Raw genomic sequence first — 24,622 nt, forward strand, 5'->3', positions numbered from 1 at the left:
TAGCAAACCTTGGACTCCATATTGCCCTGCTGTTATGTCTGTTAATGCTGGTGGTGATCCTGTTATGTTTTCTGATTACCATTTTGTATTGTTATTGGTAATGTAACTGCAGCACTTGTGGAAGTTAAATTACGATGGTATGATTTTAGGAGAAATTATTTTGGATAAAAGATTTAAGTTATTGGAAGAATATATATAGGTTGCAAGTCACTGCACTCAAGGTTTCTTTCCACCATTACTTTGCAACACCAGGTTGGGCCACTGAGTAGTGACTCATTTGATCTCATGAAACTGTTTTGAAACTCTCCATGGTACTCTGCCTCAGGTATGCTGACACACTTATCAAAGAGCGAGCTGAGGCTCTTGCCAAGGGCCAAGAGTTTCTCACCTGGAATGATGTTCAGAAGTGCATCGACACAGTCAACGTTCAGGTCCATGAAGAGCATGAACGTAAGGAAGTCTTTCAGATTTCTCGTTTACATATTGTAACATGTACCTTGTCCTTTTCAACAAATTAACTCTTAATACTATTTTATCAATTAAGAGGACTTTTAAGCCAGCAGTTTGAATCCTTGGAAAAGCAGTGTTTTAGGTGCGGTCTACCATGAGGATTTTTCAAAACACACAATGAATTAAAAACGTTGACTGATCAAGTTTCAAATATTTCTTTTCCTCTTTCTCCAGGCATCATAGCCATCGCTGAGATCAATGAGGCACTTAACTCAGGTGATCATCAGCAGACGCTTGAAGCCCTGCTCCTACCTACAGCCAAGTTGACTGGGGTGAACCCAGCTACAGCCAAACACTACCATGATGTCCTACAATATACAAAGCAACTTCTCTGCCAGGTAATTTGACACTGGTTTTATTTAATTTATTTAGGACTTTTTCTATGACTTAGAAAAATGTGCTTGCACCTACCACATCCTCAGAGTGCAAAATATTCAAAAATCTCTATTGCCTAATAAACCAGTGTTGTAACCACATACCATAACTTTCTCATTCCTATTAGTTTTATTGGAGTTGCACAGCAGCCTCTCATCCCTGGCTTTATTCTTGATTTAGAACTTTTTTTCTTTATGTATATATTTTACATGTAATTAAAAATTGGAAGGACAAGAGTAAATGTCTACATAAATACTTTGTCTGTTTTTGTATTTAATTCTTCTCCTAACAAAGTTAAATAGAGGGCAGAATATAGTTGTCAGCATACTGTGACTGTGTTACCAAATTTGCGATCTGAGATTTTGCTAGATGAACATGATAGGCTTGTAAAGGTTGCACATTTTGCAGAGTTCTTTTCTGATACTGTAAAAAGACAACTTTTTCACACACAGATTACTTTTGTTTTGGACCTAACAGAGATTGTGGTTTCACCCTGTTTTATTTAGAGTGTCCAGTCATAACTTTCACATATTTGTTTCTTGTGCTTCCCTGCTGTGTCCTAACAATGGTCCAGCAGGGACATTTTTTTCTTCTGTGCACACACATCCAGTCTCATGTCCTAATTGCTGGTCTCTGAGGTATCTCACGAAGGGAGATGAATTGTAGTTCTGAGACTGCTGTTTTGGAAATCAGCAAACACAGGAAGGGATCCAGACAGCTGTGGAAGCAGCAGAGACACACCGCTAGTCTGTAGTATCCATACAGTCTGTCGTCACCGCTGGAAAACAAACGGATGTAGTGGGCGATATGCAGGATCCCGCTGGGCAAGAAACACACCACAAAGATGATGAAGACCAGAGTGCTAACCCTGATAAAAGGTCTCCAGTCACAACCAGATTGACCTAGGTGGTATACCACTACCACATGGGCATAGAAACAAATCAGGAAGGGCACTATGAAGCCCACACAAACTAGCATCAGCCTGTATAGCACCAACAGGGAATGGGATTTTTCTTCTAGGGGAAGTACATCATGGCAAGTGGTGACTCCCAGCTGGGTAACCTCGTAGCTCTGCCTAACAAGGAGCTCAGGCACAATCGCAGCCGCAAACAGCAACCATACAACCAAGCACGTCCCCACTGCCAGCGTGGTCTTAGTCATCCTTCTGTACAGAAACGGTCTGACCACAGCCAGGTAGCGCTTCAGACTGATGCATGCTATAGTTTGAGCTGAACAGTAAACATTGCCATAAAACAAGGCTGTGATAAGCCGGCAGGAGATTTCCCCAAATATCCAGTTGTTTTCGTTGAAGTGGTAGTGAACACGCAGTGCCAGGGAAAGCAGGAGCAGCAGGTCAGACAAGGCCAGGTTCAGGTAAAGAACTACTGTGGACATGGACTTTGCTCTGAGTCTGACTCTGAGGAAGGCCAGAATGTAGGCGTTGGAGGGGATACCCACCAGCATGGCCAGGATATATGACCAAGGTATGACCCAAGTGCTGATGACCCCTGTGGTATAGGCTGTCACTGGGTCCTCTTGGTTCACATAGAGCCAAGGTTTGGTGCTGGGATAGAGCATGGTCGGTGACTGGCTTGCGTGATTAGGTTTGTACATCCTCCCCTTGAAGGTTTTTGGTATCACACCAGTTGAAATATTTGTTTTGGTCCTGGTTCTGTGTCCTGTAAATGGCGAGAAAACAATGTTTGTGGCTTTAAAGCAACTTTAGCTCTATCACAAAAGTACATTTCAAACTACATTAAAACAGAAAATGTAGTTGTCTGTTGTCATCTATTGTTCTGTTTTTGTGTTTATTTGAAGACTTTGAAGTTATCTTTTTTGTTTTGCAAAGAAAATAGACATTTCTATCACAAAATTATACATTAAATATATTTATTTCAGTATATTTCATTTGGGGATTTTGTATTATATTTACAGTGGTACTAAAATACTCAAACCTGTGTTTTGTAATTTTGATTTGGGAAATGAGTCTTTAAGCAGCTGGTGTGTACCAAAATGACTTAATGTTTCAAAAAAAATCCCAAGTGTAAATATCTCATTTTGGACCCTGGCTCAAAAAAATAAATCGAGTTATCCTTTTGGATAACTTTTTTATAGTATTGTAATTAACTTACCATCATGCTGAATGGACTGCACTGCCATCAGACAAATAAATAATCCTTGCACAAGGTCTGCCATATCGGCGTTTTTAAGGTTTCTTGTCCTCACCCCCCTTGGTATGGCTTCTTTTCAGTAAACGTAGGAGTTCTCCACCGGTGAAATTTGCTGTTTATCATCTCTACAGCATAAGAGTAGAACTGATAGCAGTGTGTACTCGAGCTCAACGTCCCGCCAGTATATGTGGGATGCTTGTCTGTTTGTAGGCTGCAGTGAGCATGCTTCCTGTTCCAGGCTTGAACACTGAGTCACCTTTCTGCCTGTGTTAGTGACTGCCCACTGACTCACAGGGGTGGGAGGGCACTTCTTAGTGGTTTATGAACGAGTGAACACATTATACTGATCACTGTTACAAAAGTAATTTTATTGTGGTTCATGTTATTTGGGGGTTTTCTTATTAAAAGTAATTTGCCTTTTTGCATTTTCTGAGGGTTATGGATAGTGTTGATCAGCCTGTGTATGGAATCGAGGAATCACTACTGTGATAGGCTTTTTTAATATTGTAAGCTTCTGCATCTGCATGAAGATTTATGCTACACTATTACATTATACAGCAGCTTGATCAGGATGTATTACTGGATAATGTGTTTCAAGATGGCACCATTTAATTTCAGTAAAACATGATTACCCAGCTTGTAAGGAAAAATTAATGTTTTTTCTTTTTCCTGGTTGGCTTCCCTGTTGCGCATTAATATCTCTCTGGTTTCTGTCACATATTTCACAATGAAATTATGTCACATACACAAAAATGAAGACATGATCTTTTATAATTAACAACTATAAGGAAAATGCTTTTTGGCCATTGGGAATTTTTTCATTGCATAATTGCAGTTGGGAACAAGGCTGATCCTGCTCTCAAAACACAATAAGTTGAATGGGAAATCTTTGGGCAGATAAAGATAGAAACAATTGAGCTACTCAGTCTGCTTAGTGTGTTCCAATGATTACTTCCCTCCTGTTGGCCCTATGGCCCCAGTTTCCAGCAGAGTTCTCTAAAATTAGTGTGAGAACAAATACAAAATCAGGCTGAATAAATATTCTTTGTGCCTGTTGTGATGTAACACTGTTAGGGTCTGCTTTTAGTACAAAGTGTTCGGTTGAGTGGGGGTAAGGATATAGTGTGTGTATATAGTGTAACCATTAATAATTAATCTCTACATTTTTTTTTTCCCGTTTTCGTTAGATCTTACCTCTGGAAATTGTAGTTCCTACCATTTGCTGTTGCTCTAATAGCACCAGCTTGTGTAGTGTTGGTAATCAGTGTTGCTATGAAGTGCTATTGCTGTAGAACCAAACACTGCATATACAAAACTTCCATAATCCTAACTTGATGAATTTACATAGTGTAACCACAAGAATTTCTAACCTTGCCATTGAATGTTTTGTATAAAATTACTTTAATAGATTTATGAACTGATGTCAAGTTAGTGTTGTGCAGCTATGCATGAACAATGCCTTGTGTGCCTCAAGTATAGTTTGGTCTATCCCTAAAAAGAAGAGAAATGACCTTGTGTTTTTGTCTCTGACTGCAGAGCTCTGGAGATGAGTCTGCAGTACTGTGGCTGGACCAAATCCAAGAGGCCATACTAACAGCCAACCAGGATGAAGAGGAGGCTCTCACATGTATGTACCCAGAGTTGAAATTCACTCATTCATATCTTCAGCACTTTAAACAATAGTTGATTGAGGCCCAGTTAATTTCTCGCAAATGATGGGCACATAGAATACAATATTCTGATTGTCCAGAGTATGTGCATTACTTTCAGATCACCACACAGCTGAACTAGTGGGTTCATTACTGTTCTAAATTAATACTTGGAACTTGTTTCAGTATTGGCATGAATCATAATACTGTGTTTTTTGATATATAATAGATAATCTGGCAGTATTTGGTTAAGTATCATGGTTGCTTTTGTTGTGTTAAAGATGCAGACATGCAGATTTAGTTTCTGTTCCTGCAGATGTGCTGCTTTGCTATCTGGCAATTCAGCCTTCTGCTAGTTAAGGGGTATTTGAAATTTGAAATGAGGACACACAATGTTGCTAGTGTGAGACAAGGCACTTCGGTAAACTTTTGCTTTGTCTAAAAAAAAAAAAAAAATTTCCTTTTTTAAGGGTATATCTTTATCTTCAGTTACGTACATACTGTAATGTAGATGGCCTGTGTTTATACTGTCATTATGCCATTGGCATTACTTTTTTTAATAACCACATTGCTTGTTGTGTATTATCCCTTACTTACATGGTATTTTACTGTGCAGATACTGTGTTTCATGTTTGACTCAAAAACTACTTTTTTGGTTTAATCTTTTTTACTTGATCAGTGGCTGGAGCAGTAGCTGATATTAATAAGAAGGTGGCTGAGGGGGACTCCCAGAATACACTGAAGGCTTTGCAGGCTCCCAGTGCAGGGCTGAGAGCAGTGCTCCCTGAATGTGGTGACACATACCAGGCTGAACTGGTGCAGAAACAAACCAACAGTGCTACTAAAGGTAACTAAAGCAACTAAACTAAAGGTTACAAGTATCACCAAAAAGGATGCTCTGTTAAGGAACTGACGCCTACACAGTGATAGTTCAACTGATTTTCAGAGTTGGTATTCTATAAAATGTTCACTGCGTCTAAAGGGGCACTTTCTGCTTTGCTCCAGGCAGGACAGATAGTGTGTGGGTAAAACATTGCATCAAGGACAGATATGACTATTACTACAATCTGGAGACTGAACAGGGCACCTGGGAGGAGCCTGAGGGATTTGAACCCAATGGTGGCCAGCTCACTAAAGAGGAAATCCAGGTAGTCCTGCTGTGCTGTGTATTTGCACTACTCCATTATGTAATAGTGGTTGACCATACTTACAGTCGCTTTAGAAAGTATTCAGACCCCTTCTTTTTTTGCAAACTTTATTGTGTTGTTATATTTAATTTTAAATGGATAAAAATGACTCTTTTGCCCTTCCGTCTACACTCAATAACCCATAATGACAAAGTGAAAACATGTTTTTAGAAATTTTTGAAAATTTATTAAAAGTCCAAAACTGATGTCTCTCATTTACAACTAGTATTCCCCTTTATAGATTTGAAATTAAATAAACATGATAAAGTGTGCAAAAAGTGAAGGAGTTTGAATACTTTCTGAAGCGACAGTACATCTCCATGATGGGACTGATTTAAAACCTGAACAACTTGAAAACATGCCCTTTTCCCTCAGACTGTTGTCAGCTGTGTGACTGCAGAATATAACAGAGAACAGTTATGGTTGGCCAACGAATCCTTCGTGACCAATCTGCAGGCCAGGATAAGGAGTTACCTGGTCAGGAAAAAGCATGCCAAGAGAATGGAGTATCTACGCCAACAAGAACCACACGTTGTCAAATTGCAGGTACTGTATAGCTCCACTAATGAACTGTGAATTGTGACTAATGTCAGAAATCAGATCAGCTTCAGTGATCCCTGATCTGGCCGTGGGCTTTTGCAGTCATAATATATCATAGCAGATAGCCATACAAAAAGATCATAATTTTGCATCATTCTTAAATGAAAGAAAAAACACATAAAACTCACATTAAAAAAACTGAGGGGATGACAAGGCAGCCCTTAGAAGAATTATCGACTATCCAAGTTTAATAATCCATGCTGTGGTATAACTGATGTAAAACACACAACTTTCAGTAAAGTACATTTTTGATAATTTTTCTTTTCCTTGCAGGCTTGCTGGAAGGGTTACAAACAAAGGAAAATGTACAAAGACAGGATGAATTTGCTCCAGAAAAATGTTGCTTCTGTTGTCAAGGTGATAAATCTATCACTTATTGAATGAATAGACAAGTTTAAAGCTATGTGCCACTTTATTTTGAATGGGTCTGGAAATCATCAGACACAAACTTAAATAACCGTGGTGGCTGGGAGCTGTAAACACACATTAAATTATTTGCCTGTACGTAACATTAATAACATCGCTTGCAAATGAAAGACCTGATGTAAAACTGATGTTTTTAGATCCAGTCCTTGGTGAAAATGTGGAAAGCCAAACGTAAATACAATCAGAGGTTGCAGTTATTCAAAGATCATGTGAGTATTACTTCAGTCAGTCAGCATCACTGAGTGCCATCCTTTGGTTTTGTTCCATGTTGAGTAAGGCTCATCGTTAACTGTTTTTTAGGAAAAAGAAATTGTGAAGATCCAGGCTTTTTTAAAGGCCAACAAAGCCAGAGATGACTACAGAACCCTGAGTGAGTCAAAAACTCATTTAACACTCCTGCAGTTACAGCTGAGCTATACTAATATAATATCAATTGTGATGTGTGAGTAGAAATTGTCTGGAATTTCGATTATTGTCATATTGCCACATTGGTTATATTAGTGTTTTCCTGGTTTTATAGGCTGCATTATAGTTAGGCATCACTGCTCTAGCTCTACTAGTTAGTCATCATACTCACATTACTTATGATTTTCTTTTTTTAAAATTTTCATATGTGTAAATATGTGAATGTTTTGAAAGCACTAATTGCCATTCCTAAATTAAAGCAGTATTTATTTATATTGAGGTATTTAGCCAAAAAAATTGTAATTGTATTTTAATTTTGCCTGTATTGCCCAGCCGTCAACAAAAACGTGATACTTGAATGGAAGACTTAGGACCAGTTCTTTTGCTGATTTTCTTACATGCCAAATCTTAGCCGGGGCCAGGGATCCTCCTCTGTCAGTGGTGCGTAAGTTTGTCCACTTGCTGGAGCAGAGCGCCCTGGATCTACAGGAAGAGCAGGAAGTCACACGGCTCAGGGAAGAAGTGGTCACCAAGATTCGCTCCAATCAGCAGATGGAGAAAGACCTGAACCTGATGGACATAAAGATTGGACTGCTGGTGAAGAACAGGATCACCCTGCAGGTTGGCAACCCTTGCTTTTATGTGTACAAGGGAAGAAAAGGCATACTGTTATACTTTTATGTTGTTTGACATCATTCATTGCTTTGTAATGGCATGCTTCAGGCAAAGGTTTCTAACACTCAACTGACAAAATTCCTGTGATTACATCTTGTCCTGTCCAGTTTAGCTTTCTTAATTCATTCGGTGTTTCTTGCTTTGAAAGGATGTTGTGTCCCATAATAAGAAAATGAAGAACAAGAAAAATAAAGCGAGTAAAGATGACTTGACTGGAGGAGACAGACTTGGTATTAAGGGCCTAAGTAAAGGCAAAAGAAGGAAACTGGAGGCCTACCAACATCTGTTTTACCTGCTGCAGGTATTACAAAAATGTGTCTAACTCTCCCTCATCTACCCCAACGCAAACCACAATTTACAGCCTTTAGACTTTAAAGGTTTAATAAAATGTCCAAGCCCAGTTGCAGAAACACACAGTTAGTCCTTCTCTCTTCTGGCCCGTTTAGACCAATCCATCTTACCTGGCCAAGTTGATCTTCCAGATGCCCCAAAACAAGTCTACCAAGTTTATGGACACTGTTATCTTCACCTTGTACAACTACGCCTCCAACCAGAGAGAGGAATACCTGCTGCTCAAACTCTTCAAAACAGCTCTGGAGGAGGAAATCAAGTGAGAACTGCTGAACAGTACTTTGCCATATCCACTGTACTGAGTTTACAATTTGTAACTATTGTAGTGATGTAAAGGTTGTAATACATTTTGATTGTGTAAGTGAAAGAATATAAAATCCTTAAAGATAATAGTTTGGCATTCCTTGAATGCATGTTCACCACATTGTGTGTTTTGCTTGGTTGTCTGGTGGACACTACTGATCTACCATACCATCTTCTCCATGTGTGTCAGTTCTAAGGTGGACCAGATCCAGGACATAGTGACAGGGAACCCAACAGTCATCAAGATGGTGGTGAGCTTCAACAGAGGTGCACGAGGCCACAACACACTCAGACAGCTTCTGGCTCCCGTGGTCAAAGACATCATTGAGGACAAGAGTTTAGGCATCAATACCAACCCTGTGGATGTGTACAAAGCCTGGGTCAACCAGCTGGAGACAGCCACTGGGGAGGCCAGGTAGGTGCCAGTGGAACGACTATATATAAGATATACATTATGAGACATACACTTATCTGTTAGTGCTTTGTCCTTGGGTATGCTGCTAGGTTTGCTGTGTTTGATGTGCCTAGAGTTAAGTTTCATTTACATTTGTTATCTTTGTAGGATAGTTTGTGTGGTTATATTTCAAAAAGGTTAATTTCTGCCTAATTTTCTTGCCTACTTTGAAGTCTTATATGTTTTTGCCCATAAACTACAACTTGCATGTACTTAGAACTACTGCTAACCTCTTTCCAAAGCATACTATCAGCTTGACCATCAGGAAACCCTCTTTTTTTCCAGTCATTTCAATGTTTGAACTTCTGTGAACCCATTACCAAGGGAGTATTTTTAAAATGGTGCACTGTCAAGCAATGTTGATATACTTGACAAAAAAAAATGTTGGATTACAAATCTTTAGCAAGGTTTAGTTTTCTGGAAGTTTTTCTATATTTTTCAATGTTTGCCCACTTTTGTCTTCCCTCAGCAAGCTGCCTTATGAAGTGACTCCCGAGCAGGCCATGTCACATGAGGAAGTACGCAACAGGCTGGAGGCATCCAGTCTGGCACTACGGTCAGCCACAGATATGGTCTTGAACTCCATTGTGTCCTCACTGGATAATATCCCGTAAGTTTTGGGATCTGTTAACTGTCATTGTCCACTTATCTTTCTGTACGCTGTGACAGTTTTGTTTTTCAGTGCTTGAGCAGATTGGTTAGCATGATGTTGTTGAAACTCTAGTGTCATTTTCTGCCGTTTTTTCTTCTTTTTTTTTTTTTTCCCAGAAATTTAAGAAAGAATAAATAAGGATGTACCATTGACATTTTCTATTGAAAGTGTTAAACTATCCAAAACTTGGTGTAATTCAGGCTCTTTCTGTTATACAGGGTTGGACAAAATAACACAAACATATACACTGTAATGCAATCTAAAACAATTGCCATGCAATAAATGCTAACTTTGTAAAAATTCTAAAATTAGATATGTGTTGAGACTGTGTGAGAGACGTGATTCAAGTCTTGAGGCCATAATTTGGGGTGGTGATTGTATTGTGCTGGACCATGTTTTATTTTAAGCTGTCCCTGTTATTTTGTCCACCCCCTGCATTCTACCTCAGCACCATTACAGCGGCAAATACTTTCAGTCAAGGAAGCAATTTACTTTCAAAGTGCTGTTGGATTGTTACTTTAAATCTAATTTCTGATTTTCTGTGGTGAAAGTAATTAGATGGTTATGAAAAAATTAGTTTAATCTCAGTACATAATTCTTATAACATTCTTATCCATTGCACTGAAAATTTTAAATTGCCATTCCATGCTATCCTTTTTTAAAATCTATTTTTACTATTTTGTCATCCTCCTATTGAGTATTTCTCTCTTCTATTTTTTATCATTACTTCAACAATATAATGAGAGCAATTTGACTAAAGTAGAGCTAGACAGGATATGATCATTTGCTTTAGCATGTCATTTACCAGTCATTGTGGTTGTTTAGGGTTCAGCTGCATGTTAGGACATGGTGGTCATTACTAGATAATCATCGCTATGGCACAGTCATCTGCTCAAGAACAAAAACAGAACTGTGCTTTGTGCAGCATGAGCCACACCCAAGTTTTGGGATTGGAACATACATTTTTTTTTTTTTTTTTTTTTTCATTCTTTAATTAATAAAATTACAAAATATTATTTCAAAATTTTCTGAAGAATATATATACCACTAGATAGTGATTTTGATTATACTAATAGCAAAGAATGGAACTAAAAAGGAAATAATACTGTAAATCTAAAGAGACACTGAAACCCATCAATACCTGCAGTCATTAATGCTTCAAATAAATCCCCTATTTTCCCTGTCATTAGCTTGCTATATCATCTGTCATATAGTACATGAATGCATGTTGTTTTGTGTTTGATGTCCCATCGTGCTTTTTGTTTTGCATGTAGTTATGGCATGAGATACATAGCAAAAGTTCTGAAGAACAGCCTTCATGAAAAGTTTCCAGATGCCTCAGAAGATGAGCTGATGAAGGTAGAAGCCCTTAAAAGTATAAATATGTATTTTTCCACTCACAGTACAGTATATTTAGATTGTCCCCTCTACATGTTATATTATTGTGAGCATGCTGAGGTGAGAGCAGTTTAATTTTACAAAAGGTTAATGATCAGTTCTTCTTTTCATGGAAGATTGTAGGAAACCTGCTGTACTACCGCTACATGAACCCCGCCATCGTGGCCCCCGATGGCTTCGACATCATCGACATGTCAGCAGGGGGGCAGCTTCACCTAGACCAGCGTCGTAACCTGGGATCTGTGGCAAAGATGCTCCAGCATGCTGCTGCCAATAAGCTGTTTGAGGGCGAGAATGCACATATGACACCAATGAACAACTACATATCTCAAACATATGAGAAGTTTAGGTAAGAAAGAAAAAAATTAATGTTGACAGAAAAATTATGGTCCACATGTAGCTGGCACAAATGTTCCGTAGAAACTTTGAATTGTCTGTGAAAATGTGCTTAGCTCAGGGCAGTAGTGAGGAAAGGTAAGTTTTTCATGACGTGGTAATTACATACAGTGTGGTTTTGGTTCATGTTCAAAAACAACATGATAAAGGAGAAAACACGTGGTAGAGAAGGAAGAAAGGTTCCTTCCAATCACTAAGTCACTAAGCCGTGCTAATAAACAGGTTTTGCTTGGAGTGCCAGAGTCAGGTTACGCTGACATGATGGAAGTAGTAGCAAAGGAAGAAGCTAGTTTATCTCAGGCAACTGGGAGACGTGTGTTGAACTGAACTCCAGATGGACTTGTAGAAACTTATTAATAAGAAGGGGTGGGCCAGAATGCATGTACTTATCTGCCCCACATTACCAGAGGGATTGACTAATTACTGGAAATCCACATACCTGTTAGTCCATTTTGTGGAAACAAGTCAGTATGAGCAATTTCCTTGTCTGATGTGCTAGTGATTTCTTTTTCAGCTAATTCAGCATTTTGACTAAACAAAGTCTTACTGTATTTCCTCATGATTTTGCTATTGCTGGCTATTACTTCTGTCACTATTTGAGGCCTCAAGACTGATAACCACTAACTACTGATATTCTTTTCTCCCAGGGTATTTTTCCAGTCAGCATGTGATGTCCCTGAACCTGAGGAGAAGTTTAATGTTGATGAATACTCAGACATGGTGACTTTGAGCAAACCTATCATCTACATATCAATAGAGGAGATCATCAATACGCACTCGGTAAACCCACGCAAAATGAATCTCTAAAATGTCTTCTGTGGACTAGATTTGGTTCAACTTACCTTAGTTCAAATGCACATTAATGACTCAGGACTCATTCAACTGTAAAAGATTTGTCTTTCTGTCAGTCCAGTGCTTGCATGTACTGATTCTACAGTTGCTGTGTTATTTCAGTGTCAAACCAGGCTGCTCTGATTCTCTGTGCAACTGGTTCTATGTTGTTTTTATGTCTCAGGCCCCTTTGTCTAGTATTTTAGACTTTTCCTCCAGACAACCAAATTTTAGGAATTTCAGAATGTGTATCAAATATTTAAGCATTTGAATATGAACAAACTACAAAAAATACTCCTATTGTTTTTTTTTTTTTTAAATGATTTTTATTCTCAACCCAACATCTCAAGCAAATCTGAAAAGTCAAATTGTGTTTCGACATATAGGTGCTGAGTTGATCACAGTTCTCACACTCAATTGCGGCTACTTGTGGCTATATTTGGCCCTGTACTGTTAGGATATATTGTCACCCCTGTCCCTTTCTCATCTTTTTTTATCACTTGATTCTGACACAGCCACTTACTTGCTTTCCGTCATCATCCTGTTTCCTTGTTTTTTTTATATTTCTTTATATTTATATCAGACCACTTCCTTTGGAAAGGGGGTAGTGGTGAGGACATCAGCTGGCTAAAGCCATCTGTTTCCATTTATCATCAGTTTCACTCTACACTTACCCACATAGGAAACAATGGACATGTTCTCTCAGCCTTCATTTTACACTTAAATATAATTTTATAATTTCCTGTCTGTTTCTTTAACATATGAAGAAAAACAAAAGCGTGGTTTAAATGGGGGCATCATGCATTTTACCTATTAATAACTTCATCATATTGTAGGCCTCAACTGGGTGTATTTGTTGCTGTGAGCATAGTGGATGCTTCACACACACACACACACACACACACACACACACAAACACCCACTATATATATTTTAAATTATGATCATGTTTTTTTAAAATGTAAACTTGTAAACGAACCTTAAGTACCTCTGACCCATAAATCTGTTCTGTTTTTTTCTTCATGGATAAATCTAACAAAGTTGATCACAATGTCACAATATTTTTCAATGACTAATTACACAGTGAGTATTTTTGTACAGGACTAATCACATCTGTATTTGTTCAGCTGCTTTTAGAACATCTAGAGGCCATCTCTCCAGACCACAATGACTTGCTGCATGAGCTGCTGCAGGACCTGGGAGACGTCCCTGATGTAGAGTCATTGTTTGGTACGGTATAAAAAAAATTTTATTCATATTAATTGCAAGCTATAGTGTATTTATCATTTTAGGCAGTGTGCTGTTTTATTTCAGGCGAAGGAGCAGTAGACCCAAGTGACCCAAACAGAGAGAGTGCTTTGAGCCAGCTGGCGAAGACGGAAATCTCCCTCACCCTGACGAGCAAGTTTGAGCTGCTGGAAGGGGATGACAAAGACCTGAAGACTCTCATGACAAAGTAAGTTTATTGTTGGAGGACAAAATGGAGACAAAATGCTTCATGCAAAGCCTGTTGTTGAATTTTTACAGCATGAGAATTTATAAATAATCTCAATTCAGGTGTTGAGCCATGTAGCCATTCACAAGTCTTTGATGTATATTTAAAACATTACACTGAATCACACTTCCTCAGAAGTGTTCAGTATAGAGTTTGAGATTGCTGTGAATGCTGTGTGATGCACGTTACTTAACCCTTCTTGACACAGTGTGTGTTTCTTCATGGCTATCACTCAGTAGGGTCTTTGTTGTCTTTCCTGCTCTTCTATCATTTCCTGCCCAAAAAGGAAGGGGTTTGGTGGTCAGTGTTATCTTTTCTATAAACATGTATCCGTCTACATCGGTTTCTTAAAAGATACTGTGTTGGAGAGCTGGTCTCTTCATTATTTTTTGGCATATACAGTTTTTAATAAGAAAAATAAATGTGAATCATTATTTGTCTCAGCTGATATGTGCACGTCATCTAAATTGTAATTTTAAAATGTGTTCAGGCCATGCTAACAAGAATTTGGCAACCAATCACAGAACTACGGTATGGAACATTGGGGGGGGGCCCAACTTGTTGGGATTTCCAAATACATTATGAAATTTAAAACAATGGTGAAGAGCTGTTTTGAAAAATAAGCTTGGCTTATATCGATATATTTATCTTACATTCATATGGTGGCACTATTGGATCGGATATTCTTCTGCTCATGGTGTAAGTTCGTACCAAAGTTAACTGCAACCTGTTAAGTAGCTTTTTGAGGTAACTGGACAAACAAACAAACAAACATTACCTTGAGAAGAATTTATTATTGTTGGTGGTGAAAGATGTTTCAGTTCTGCTTAGAAAATTGGTTTGTACTTGGTGGTAACTCACGTTACGTGTCTTGATACTAGTAATACATTTCCCAAAAAGATTTATCTGCCATCACATGACAACAGCCTCATATTTTTTGGTTTAGGTGACATCACACATGCAATAAGAGAGAGAGAATTCTGGCTTTAAAAGATTATCTCTCTCTGTGTGTGTGTGTGTGTGTGTGTGTGTGTGTGTGTGTGTGTGTGTGTGTGTGTGTGTGTGTGTGTGTGTGTGTGTGTGTGTGTGTGTGTGTGTGTGTGTGTGTGTGTACGCGCATTCATGTGTCAGGACAAAAAAACTAATAGTGGATGTGGTTCGGATACAAGCTGGAGAGACTTTGCCTGAAATTCTCGAGACCCCAGCAACTGCACCACAGGTGATATTTTCCCTTTATCTTGTTTTCCTTACCCATGTACCCAACCGCTATTTTCTTTTATCAAAGGAATATATGCAATTAATGTTTGGTCTTGGCTTGAAATCTAATGTACTCACTAATTTGCGCCCTTCTAATATGAATTCTTTCCTGAAGGAGTCGGAGCATACTAAGCTTGTAGAACGCCGGGCAGTCCAGGATGCTCAGACACCAGAGGGTCTGAAGAGCAGTGCAGCAGTACTGGAGGACAGCCAGCTGCCTCTCGAGCAGAAGAAGAGGAAGATCCTGAGGAACCTCCGTAACCTGGAGCAGGCCGGCCTTGCCACTGCTGGTAACAAATACCAGGACCTCATCAATGACATATCAAAGGTTCATCAGCAGCTCTTCATTCACCTAGAAAGACACATGCCTCCAATGCTTACTTGTAAGCATTGTTAGGTCTGTTCAGCTTCTGAATTTGTAAAAACTATAATTGACAGGATATTCGCTACCAAAGACGCTACAGACAGAGGAGGAAGGCTGAGCTTGTGAAGCTCCAGCAGACACTGACAGCGCTCAACTCGAAAACTGCCTTCTACCAGGACCAGATGAATTATTATGATACCTACATCAAGACCTGCCTGGATAACCTCAACAGGAAGTGAGTGGTACCTTAATTTCTTCACCTTGTTAGGTTGAAGAGTTTTACCAAAAAGAATTTCTCTATTTTTATATGATGATCGTGCTTCCTGTCATTTGTGTTGACGGTTTAACAAATGTGGAAAGATTCCTTTTGACTTCATACAGTGTATTACGGTGCTTTGTCAATCCAGGAATTCACGCAGATCTATAAAACTGGACAGCAAAGGAGACGATAAGGGAAGTAAGAAGTGGAAGCCACAGTCTTTGAAGTACACTGCAGCGAAACTGCATGAGAAGGGAGTCATCCTGGAGATAGAAGGACTTCAGACAAACCAGTGAGTTGAGCTCTTCACCACTTAGACGGCTACCAGAAAGGGCTGGGATTTAATCTTGCTGTTTAACATTGGTCAGAAATTGGACTTTTAATAACAGTAACACCCCCCTGTACTGAAGTCTCTAGTGCTAGGTTGCGACATGAAGAGAAATTCTGGCTGCAGTTTAGATGATCAAATCTATCCCCCAACCAACCCACCATCATCAGTGTTGCAAACTGCTGCGTATCACCTTTCAACACTGGTCAAAAATTAACTGCCGTATCATATCACAATAAGACAGAACCATTTTAGACAGTGCGAGCAAGCATGGCATTTTCATACATTTAGTGTGATCATTCAAACAATTTGTAGTTTCCATTAGTTTTGTTGTATCCTACTTTAGAATATAATTCATGTTTGCCAAAAAGAAGAAACATCATATTTGTGTTAAAGAAAAACATTTGGGGTATTTGTGAGTAAGCTGACACTTGTCTTCATGCCCTATCTCACCTTTTATTCTCAAGACCATTACCGTGCTCTCATCACGGTGTTAAAATTTTGAACTGCACCAGAGACGAAATGGACAGCAGTCGTGTATAAATGAAAGGACAAAAATGTAAGAACGTGAAGTAGTTCATCTTAAGAGTAACTCACTACAAATACGCAGCTCAAATTTGTCAATGCGGGGAAAATTCGTTGATAACAGTTTGATTTGGAGTTTCTCCAAAGTACTGTGCATATTCCAAAATCTGTAAATGATGGTCCTGTTTTCCCAAATGTGCTGTGTTGACTTTTTTTTTTTTCTTCATTAATCCCATGTTATTGTCTCTCTCATGTCTCAGGTTCAAAAATGTCATGTTTGACATTTCACCTACTGAGGAAGTTGGGGATTTTGAGGTGAAGGCTAAGTTTATGGGAGTTGAGATGGAAAAAGTTCAGCTTCATTTCCAGGTAAACATTTCCCAACTTTCCACGAAATAAAGCAGTTTGCTACTAAAACTTGATGACAGATGGTTAAATTTCCTGTTCCCCTCATTGGACTACTATCATGGAAATAAAGCAAATATTTTCCAGTTCAGACACATTTTTTGTGATGAGCCTATATTTTTTTTTCTGACTATGAAAAAAACATTTGAGAGAAAAACTACTGGAGACTATAATAATTTATCAAATAATTGAATTTACTTCCATCGCCAAGCATTATTATATATTATATTATATAACCTGCCAAATTGGAGTTTGTCATTGCATGGGTTTTATTTTGTGTCCAGGACCTCCTTCAGCTGCAGTACGAAGGCGTGGCCGTCATGAAGATGTTTGACAAAGCCAAAGTGAATGTAAATTTGCTCATTTTCCTCCTAAACAAGAAATTCTATGGAAAATGAGAAAGTAAAGAGCAAGAGGGAGAAAGCAACAGGAGCGGCGGAGGAAACAGATTGTGCCTTCTGACAGTACTGAGTTTGTTGACCAACATTAATTTTGTCAGAAAACATCTGATGGCTCAGGACAGTGTTTTGTTTCATCTGGTTATAATTTGATTGATCACACCAAAATGAAATGTAGTTGTTGTCCAATTAAATATATCCATTCTGTATTTTTCCACGTGGTGATTGTAAATGTAATGTATTTTTAAGAATTAAATTGTAATGGTTTTTCATGTATTTGTATGTAAAAGATACTAGAAAACACCCTGTTACTGTTACCTTGTATGCTGAAAAAACTTTAAGGGTTTGATGGAAATTTCAGATGCTCTCAGTTCAGGAATGGAGCTGTGGAGCAACTTTCCAGCCAGCCTTGGTGGCTGGATGAAATAATGTAGTTTACCAGTGCCTTTTTAATTAAAGCGGTTCAAGACACATGTTTTAATTAATAAAACATTTAAAACCTTTAAAAGCTGCATCTGGTGTATTTTACGTGTTTATCAGGATATGTGATTTCTAATGCTTGAACGTGCATGATAAATTACACATGCCCAAAATTATTTGACCCCCCCCTCCCCCCAATGGGTCGTACACTTTAGTATTATTTTATCTGTCTTTAACACGCCTGTATCAACAAATGGCTTCGAGGAAAAATATTTCCGTGGGAGGATTAAGGTCAATGGCAGCCTACTCATGCCATCCTGTCTCTGTATTGGGCGGAGGAGGCGGTGTGCCGTGAGGGGGAGGCGTATCCACACTGGACTGCAAGACCAGGTCCGAGGTTGGCAGGAGAAACGCTGGAGCGACTCTCCCAGCAAGCGCATAATTCCCACACGCTTATCCAGAGGACGCAGAGCAAAGCCATGGTTCACCTGGCGGCAGCGTTGTTGCTATCGTTTTCCCTCCAGAGCTCGGCGCTCCCCTCCCGAAATGGTAAGTTGCGCTCTTAACCACAAACTTTGCGCGAAAGTTTACGCTTGTTCATGACAGATGGTTGGGTCTATTAATAAGATAAATGCAGGAGAAAGTGACATTTGGTATGTTTGTATGTCAGCCGTCTGATCGAAAATAAACGCGGCATCTCCTGTTCATACAGTTGCTTCAGCGGAACGACGCAGTGGCCCATAATTCCCCTTACAACATGCTATAGCCTATACTGTGGGCTAGACTACTGGAAACGTAGGAATGACCCTGCTATCACCTTTCCAGCATTGGCTCGGAAAATTTGGTTACTACAGCTGCAGGAGTCCGACAGTAATCGGGAACTCAAACCAGAATTTGTTTTAGACCTATAGGTTTCTGACCTGTTATTCTGTCTAATGACAATGTTGGAAAAGAACTCGGTACATATACTTAAGTACCATTCGGAGGTACTTGTACTTTACTTAAATATTTCAATTGTATGCGAATTAATAGCCTACATCTACTCCACTTCGTTTATTTGATAGTTACAGCTTTGCAGGTTAAGATTTTACCTAGGAAACATAATCAGCTTGTAATATATGAATCATTGCTAGACTAACCAACAATATATCAAGTAGTTAAAATCAGATCCCCTCAGACATTTAAATGCTGCTTACATGTCGATGCATCAGTAGTAATGCAATAATATAATAATCAACACTTTGTAAGGGTATTTGAAAATGAAAGTAACTTTTGCTGATATTATGTTTGTACTGAAGTAACATTTTGAGGGCAGTACTTGTAATGGAGTATTTTTACAATGCGGCATTACTACTTTTACTGAAGTACAGAATCCAAATACTTCCGATACCACTGGTCATGGAAGGTTATGAAAGGGTCACCAGTGTAAAAAAAAAGAAAAAGAAAAAACACCCACTCGGCCCCCTGGGCATCTCTCTGCTGCCTTTGAAGCATAGCGAGGTAAGTGTGGCTTAAAATACGATGATTAATACTAAAATACCTCCAGTCTATAACTGTACTAACCTTGTTACGATGAAGCTTTCCCACTTATTTCTGGATTTATGTAAAGAGGAAAAGACAGTAACATGTATTCTGTTCTGCTTCTCTGTTCTGTCCGTCTTTAAAGCTTCACTGCTGCTGCCACGGACTTTTTCTGGTCACTTTATAATGGTCACGGATGAGCCCGTGGACTACGTTGAGCTGTCTGCGTTAGACAGTTTCGGGGACGACGCGGGGTCTGGCTCAGGATTGGGGCAGGAGCCGGTGAAAAGACACGGCCACCACGGCCCACACCGTCATCCCCAGAAACGCTATTTTGTCTCAGAAGAGGCTAAAGGTTTTCTCCAGGGTCGCCTGGCAACAAGCTTTGTCCCCACCGTCTACACCCTTGTCTTCATCATCAGCGTGCCCCTCAACCTTGTTACTGTGGTGATGTTTGTGCATCACATCCGTCCCAGAAAACCAGCGGTGATCTACATGCTGAACCTGGCCTGCGCTGACCTGCTGTTTGGCCTACTGCTTCCTTTCAAGATTGCCTACCATTACCACGGCAACAACTGGATCTATGGCTCCTTCATGTGCAGAGTTGTCACAGCAGCCTTCTACTGCAACATGTACTGCTCCGTCCTGCTCATAATGTGCATCAGCATCGACCGTTTCCTGGCCGTTGTTTACCCCATGAACTCGCTGATGTGGCGCAGCTCTCAGACAGCTTCAGCTGTGTGTGCTGCCATGTGGCTGTTGGCCCTCGGAGGAGTATCCCCTCTGCTGATCTCAGGACAGACCCTCTTTTTGTCAGACCTGGGCATCACCACCTGCCATGATGTGCAGGATGTGGAAAAACTACAAACTTACTATCTTTACTTTTTCCCCATCTACTCCTCTGTCTTCTTCTTCATCCCTCTGGTCTTCACTGTTGTCTGTTATGTACGTATTATCCAGGCTCTGGCAGCAGCCAATGTGGAGAACCGCTCCAGGAAGACTCGGGCTGTAGTGATGGCTGTGATCGTGTTGGTGGTGTTTGTGGTCTGCTTCACCCCCACCAACATCATCCTGATGGTTCACTATGTTCAGCTGTCCCACAAGTCCGCCAACAGTTCCTACCAGGCGTACCTGCTCTCCATGTGTGTAGGCAGCCTCAGCTGCTGTCTGGATCCATTCCTCTATTACTTTGGCTCCTCGCAGTGCCAGAAGCAGGTGGCAGCGCTCTTCAGTCGTAGGCGACTGGCAAGGGCTGAGAGCAGCTCAGAGACACAAAGTACAAGGACCAGTGGGCGGACAGAGAGCAGCAGGTTATGCAAGCTGGAGAGCGTTCAAACTGGTCTGGGGAGCCATTACAGCAGGCTGGTGGCTTAAGTGCAGGGACATGAGGAGGCCGCCTCTGAGAGACTTCAAACTCGCACACAAACCCGCAGCATAGTACATCAATATGTACTTGAAACATTACTAAGGAAATGCTTGGGTTGGATCAAAAGAAATACCACAACTATACCTGTTTACTGTTACTGTTGTTTTTTTTTGTGTTCAAATTTACTATATCGTTTTGATGAAAAAAAAAAAGGTATTTTGGTGTAGAAGTTCAGTGTATCCAGTGCCTTGTACTTCAGGATTTTATTTTATATGTAATGTTGCAACAGCATAATTATAAGACAAAAACCGCTTTTATGGGTTTTTATAAGTCAATATGTAAAATCAATAATCACTTGTCGATGTTCTGGCATTCATGAGGTCAAAAAATACAATATATGTGTGTGTGTAACTACCAAAGTTTGTGCCAAAGCATGTATAATTCAATCAAAACAAAACTACTACATTATACATATTTTTTCAATACAAAAGTTGCTTTATCTCTTGTCTTTTTTTTTTTTATTGCTGCTCGCTCTCTTTAGTACTCTCTCTGTCGTCTGGGCACAGCTCTGAAACGCAGGAAACATAAAAAAAAAAAAAAAAAGATAAACTGTGAGAGAAGAGCAGAGGAAAGCAAATACGACCATTTCCCTGATGGAGGGAAACATTCTCTCATGGAGAATGTTGGCTCCATTTCCATTGCCTGCCCATGTGCATTGCACTTCATGGAATTATTCCAAACATGATGATGGTACATAATGTATTATCATATTTAAATATTGCATTTCAATACAACACCTCCACCTTGTCGAAACTTGTGCAAGTTGTAGCGCCCAGTAAAGGTTAAGACTCAGTTATTATTTTTTTTACAAGAATGGTGGAGAAGTGGTCACTAGTGAGTTACCGACCTGTTTTGCCATCGTAGCTATGGACGTTCTCTGGGAAGTTCAGACACCCAACTTGCTTCTTGAAAATTTCAACATTTTTGGGATCTATTTTTCCTGCCCTTGCTGAAAGAGGAGGGAGAATTAAAAAGGAGCGTGCATGTTTGAAACTCAGTCAAAATGTGTTGATGAGGACAGGACTTACTGAACTGCAGGATGTATCTACCAGTGACATCCCCATTTCGAAAGGTGTCTGTCCACAGCAGGCAGTCAGAGCAAGTCGGTAGGATATGTCCCTTGTGTTCTGACAGATTTTCTTTAAAAGCAGAGTTACTGATTATTAAACGACATCTACTGGTGTTGATATCATTGTCTCTGCAGATTAGTCTAAAGATATATTTCTTCTTTACATTTCTTTATCTGTGCAAGTGCGTTCACTTACTGCGAAATGTGGTGGCAAGTCCGGAGACTGTTGCATTCACCTCCCCCGAGATACACCGATTACTGAGAAGCAAGAATAAATTTTGACAGAATTTGTTTTCAAAAGCTTAAAGTTTAACATGTCATTGAAAAGGTAAACCTTCTTTTCTAATATAGAGCTGCAAACTCTTTTTCATGCATGATTCTGATTATCATATAAATTAACCAAGTCACCAAACTTACAAGCAGTGATCTCCCCATCGTAATGTCACAGTTTGACTGTCAGAAGTGGGAGACAAGTCTATCCAGGAACTTTTCAGAGACTCCAGTGCCTTGTGGTACTGCTTGGGGTCACCAGCTCCCATCACATACACCCATTTTCCAAATACCTTCACGTAAGCAGTCAAGATTTACGTAACTATATTAAAAATATCTCATTCTGCGTAGTTATTATATATTTTTTTATATTCATAAAGGTAATCATCTTTGGTATAAATAAGAAAAAGGATCATTAACACAACTTACCTGTTTGGGGTCCTCTGGCATTAAAGGTTTGACAAGGTCCTTGCAGTCAGGTGCAGATGCGGCACTGAGGGAAGCGAGAGCCAACAGAAACACGACGACAGGCAGAGCCATTGTCAGACAGGGATGAGGACGAGACTGAGAGACGGCAGCACTGAAGAGGATGTTGCTGAACCTGCAACAGAACACTTCTACTGCCGATTCATTTTCCCTCTGGGGTTTCGAAAAAAAAAAAAAAAAAGGTTGTCTTGCAAGTGCTAATATGGGGGTGGAGGGCGGTTTCAGCATGCTTATATGCACCAGGGAAGGTTTTTTTAATGACCATGCAGAGCCTTGCAGATTTCTTTTGTTCAGCCCTGAATGGCCAGCTCATCAGTCCTCTGTTGCCCATGCCGCTTTCCCTGAATGAACTCGGGCAAGGTGCCACGACTCGTCTCGGACTGATGAGACATTTAAAAAAAAGACCCGAAGAAGCTTTTCATCAGTAGAACGAAGGTTGCTTCCCTGTGGGGCTGTGTGGACTCCTTGTGGAGACAGTTTAAAGGTCTGACATCGTCTTTCTCCCCCTGACGGTGACGTTACCCAGCAACGGTCTTTGTTGAAGTTCCTGGGAACGGAGCATTTTGGAAGAGCTGTAGTAGTTTTGATGAAGCGTATAGTGTTGACATATGGGTCACCAGAGTGTCTGGCAACTTTCATTGCATTTGAAAAAGGATGAGGAAATGTGGCTGCTGAGAAGCCAAATACTTTTTCTGAATAAGTGTAGAAATAAATGACCAGAACACAGTACAGAGGGAGACTGAATTTTTTTTTTATTTACCGTGCACAACCAGTGGAAAATAGTGGAGGCATTAAAGGAGACATTTAAGTAGATTTGTTAAACTAAACTAATGAAGTAACATGATGTGACACCAGCAGCCGTTGAACTTTGTTGCCGCTGAAACCAACTGAACAACAAATTAAAAATTATTTCAAAACACAAGACTACGTCAGTCCACAAGCAGATCACATTACAACATTATTTAGAACATGTTGAGCACTGGCACTTCTGTGCTCTGCTTTACTTTGCTGTGGGCTGAGCATCAGTTTGATCATTCTCTGTATTCTCGACAGCAGGTGCAGCAGTTTCCCTGTCATCTGGACACAGATCTGAAATGAGAGGAAAAACACTGAATGAAAACAATTTACTCTGATAATTGAATTGGGTGCGAGGAACATGCAGAGCTGAAATGATGACTGACCTGTGCCTACAAAGTGGTACTCTGGGAGGAATTTAAGACACTCCGCCTGCTTCTTGAAGGTCTCCAACTCAGATGGCTCCAGAGTGCCGGTCCGTGCTTTAAAAGAGGGGCCAGAGAAATAAAACAGGAGGGTGAGTTGGAGAGGAGATGTGGGAAGCCAGGGGAGGGATGACAGAGAGAAATAGCAAACTAGTACCTCAAAATACTGTAGTGACCAAAAAAGTGTATTTTTTCTCAAATGAGTGATTGAGGTAAAAAAATAAATAAATAACTAAAACTTACTAAAGAGAAAAAGATATCGTCCTTTTGACTTGCCGTCAGGAAGGAGGGTGGTATCTTCGGACAGGAGGCAGTCGGCACAGGTCTCATAGTACTTCCCATCATGATATGAAGTGTGGCCATTGATGTTAACTGTGGAACGAGGATTAAAAGCAATGCAGAGTGACCTACTTAGCTATGATATTTAGGTTTTCTATGTGAAATAGTGCACAAGAAAACACTGTATAAAAAAATACCCAAAATTACAAAACATTAATATTTTGAGGCTTGTGAGACTGTTTTCTTAAGAAAACCACTCACTCCTCTGTAATATGATTTGGCTGCATGCATCACCAACATAACATTACACAGCACAGAAAGAGAGAGAATCAGAGAGAAGCAGAAAACACTGTGAATATTTCAAGATACATACAAGTGGTATGGCTAGTCATTCCTGAGATGGTGGCATTGGCTAAACCCTGAAGGCATTTCTCATCATTTCTGCAACCAGAAAAAGCAAGAAAAATGAGAAAAATGATCCAGGTCAACCTTTCAGTATACGCTCTGAACTTTAAAC

General features: G+C 39.7%; 4 protein-coding genes across 5 annotated transcripts in view; 2 read left to right on the top strand and 2 right to left on the bottom strand.

Annotated features, from left to right (window-relative positions):
- iqgap2 (IQ motif containing GTPase activating protein 2) overlaps positions 1-17,906 on the top strand; it is a 38,268-nt gene extending 20,362 nt beyond the window's left edge. The window contains exons 14-38 of one of the 2 annotated variants that reach the window (XM_040154857.1): positions 326-450; positions 685-848; positions 4,593-4,683; positions 5,385-5,552; positions 5,711-5,853; positions 6,268-6,438; positions 6,766-6,849; positions 7,056-7,127; positions 7,219-7,288; positions 7,736-7,944; positions 8,147-8,299; positions 8,445-8,608; positions 8,843-9,067; positions 9,576-9,716; positions 11,033-11,117; positions 11,273-11,505; positions 12,200-12,332; positions 13,511-13,613; positions 13,680-13,839; positions 15,010-15,097; positions 15,251-15,463; positions 15,574-15,734; positions 15,907-16,050; positions 16,872-16,980; positions 17,301-17,906. In XM_040154857.1, the coding sequence (XP_040010791.1) occupies positions 326-450; positions 685-848; positions 4,593-4,683; positions 5,385-5,552; positions 5,711-5,853; positions 6,268-6,438; positions 6,766-6,849; positions 7,056-7,127; positions 7,219-7,288; positions 7,736-7,944; positions 8,147-8,299; positions 8,445-8,608; positions 8,843-9,067; positions 9,576-9,716; positions 11,033-11,117; positions 11,273-11,505; positions 12,200-12,332; positions 13,511-13,613; positions 13,680-13,839; positions 15,010-15,097; positions 15,251-15,463; positions 15,574-15,734; positions 15,907-16,050; positions 16,872-16,980; positions 17,301-17,414 (3,523 nt within the window). In that variant the 3' untranslated portion in view covers positions 17,415-17,906. The remainder of the gene's footprint in view (positions 1-325; positions 451-684; positions 849-4,592; positions 4,684-5,384; positions 5,553-5,710; positions 5,854-6,267; positions 6,439-6,765; positions 6,850-7,055; positions 7,128-7,218; positions 7,289-7,735; positions 7,945-8,146; positions 8,300-8,444; positions 8,609-8,842; positions 9,068-9,575; positions 9,717-11,032; positions 11,118-11,272; positions 11,506-12,199; positions 12,333-13,510; positions 13,614-13,679; positions 13,840-15,009; positions 15,098-15,250; positions 15,464-15,573; positions 15,735-15,906; positions 16,051-16,871; positions 16,981-17,300) is intronic. The other variant, XM_040154858.1, reaches the window with a different exon arrangement.
- f2rl2 (coagulation factor II (thrombin) receptor-like 2) lies at positions 825-3,267 on the bottom strand. The gene is made up of 2 exons (XM_040154860.1): positions 3,018-3,267; positions 825-2,564 (listed from the first exon to the last, which is right to left on the bottom strand). Exons 1-2 carry the CDS (start codon positions 3,079-3,081, stop codon positions 1,498-1,500), a joined length of 1,131 nt encoding a protein of 376 aa, XP_040010794.1. The 5' UTR covers positions 3,082-3,267; the 3' UTR covers positions 825-1,497.
- Positions 17,907-18,111: 205 nt separating the features above from the next.
- Positions 18,112-21,201, top strand: f2r (coagulation factor II (thrombin) receptor). The gene is made up of 2 exons (XM_040154230.1): positions 18,112-18,383; positions 19,501-21,201. Exons 1-2 carry the CDS (start codon positions 18,314-18,316, stop codon positions 20,727-20,729), a joined length of 1,299 nt encoding a protein of 432 aa, XP_040010164.1. The 5' UTR covers positions 18,112-18,313; the 3' UTR covers positions 20,730-21,201.
- A 2,136-nt stretch (positions 21,202-23,337) lies between these two features.
- The window catches only part of LOC120804842, a 2,647-nt gene continuing 1,362 nt past the window's right edge, over positions 23,338-24,622 (bottom strand). Inside the window, exons 3-6 of the mRNA XM_040154514.1 lie at positions 24,479-24,546; positions 24,070-24,198; positions 23,788-23,883; positions 23,338-23,695 (exon numbers count right to left, since the gene is read on the bottom strand). Coding sequence (XP_040010448.1) covers positions 23,607-23,695; positions 23,788-23,883; positions 24,070-24,198; positions 24,479-24,546 — 382 coding nt within the window. The 3' untranslated portion in view covers positions 23,338-23,606. The remainder of the gene's footprint in view (positions 23,696-23,787; positions 23,884-24,069; positions 24,199-24,478; positions 24,547-24,622) is intronic.

Source organism: Xiphias gladius, chromosome 19 (assembly GCF_016859285.1).
Source record: "Xiphias gladius isolate SHS-SW01 ecotype Sanya breed wild chromosome 19, ASM1685928v1, whole genome shotgun sequence".
Lineage (NCBI taxonomy): Eukaryota > Metazoa > Chordata > Actinopteri > Istiophoriformes > Xiphiidae > Xiphias > Xiphias gladius.

Coding starts and splice junctions, on each gene's coding strand:
- f2r (XM_040154230.1), top strand. CDS start 18,314: ATGGTTCACCTGGCGGCAGCGTTGTTGCTATCGTTTTCCCTCCAGAGC. Junction 18,384..19,500: donor GGCGCTCCCCTCCCGAAATG/GTAAGTTGCGCT, acceptor CCGTCTTTAAAG/CTTCACTGCTGCTGCCACGG.
- f2rl2 (XM_040154860.1), bottom strand. CDS start 3,081: ATGGCAGACCTTGTGCAAGGATTATTTATTTGTCTGATGGCAGTGCAG. Junction 2,565..3,017: donor GCAGTCCATTCAGCATGATG/GTAAGTTAATTA, acceptor CGCCATTTACAG/GACACAGAACCAGGACCAAA.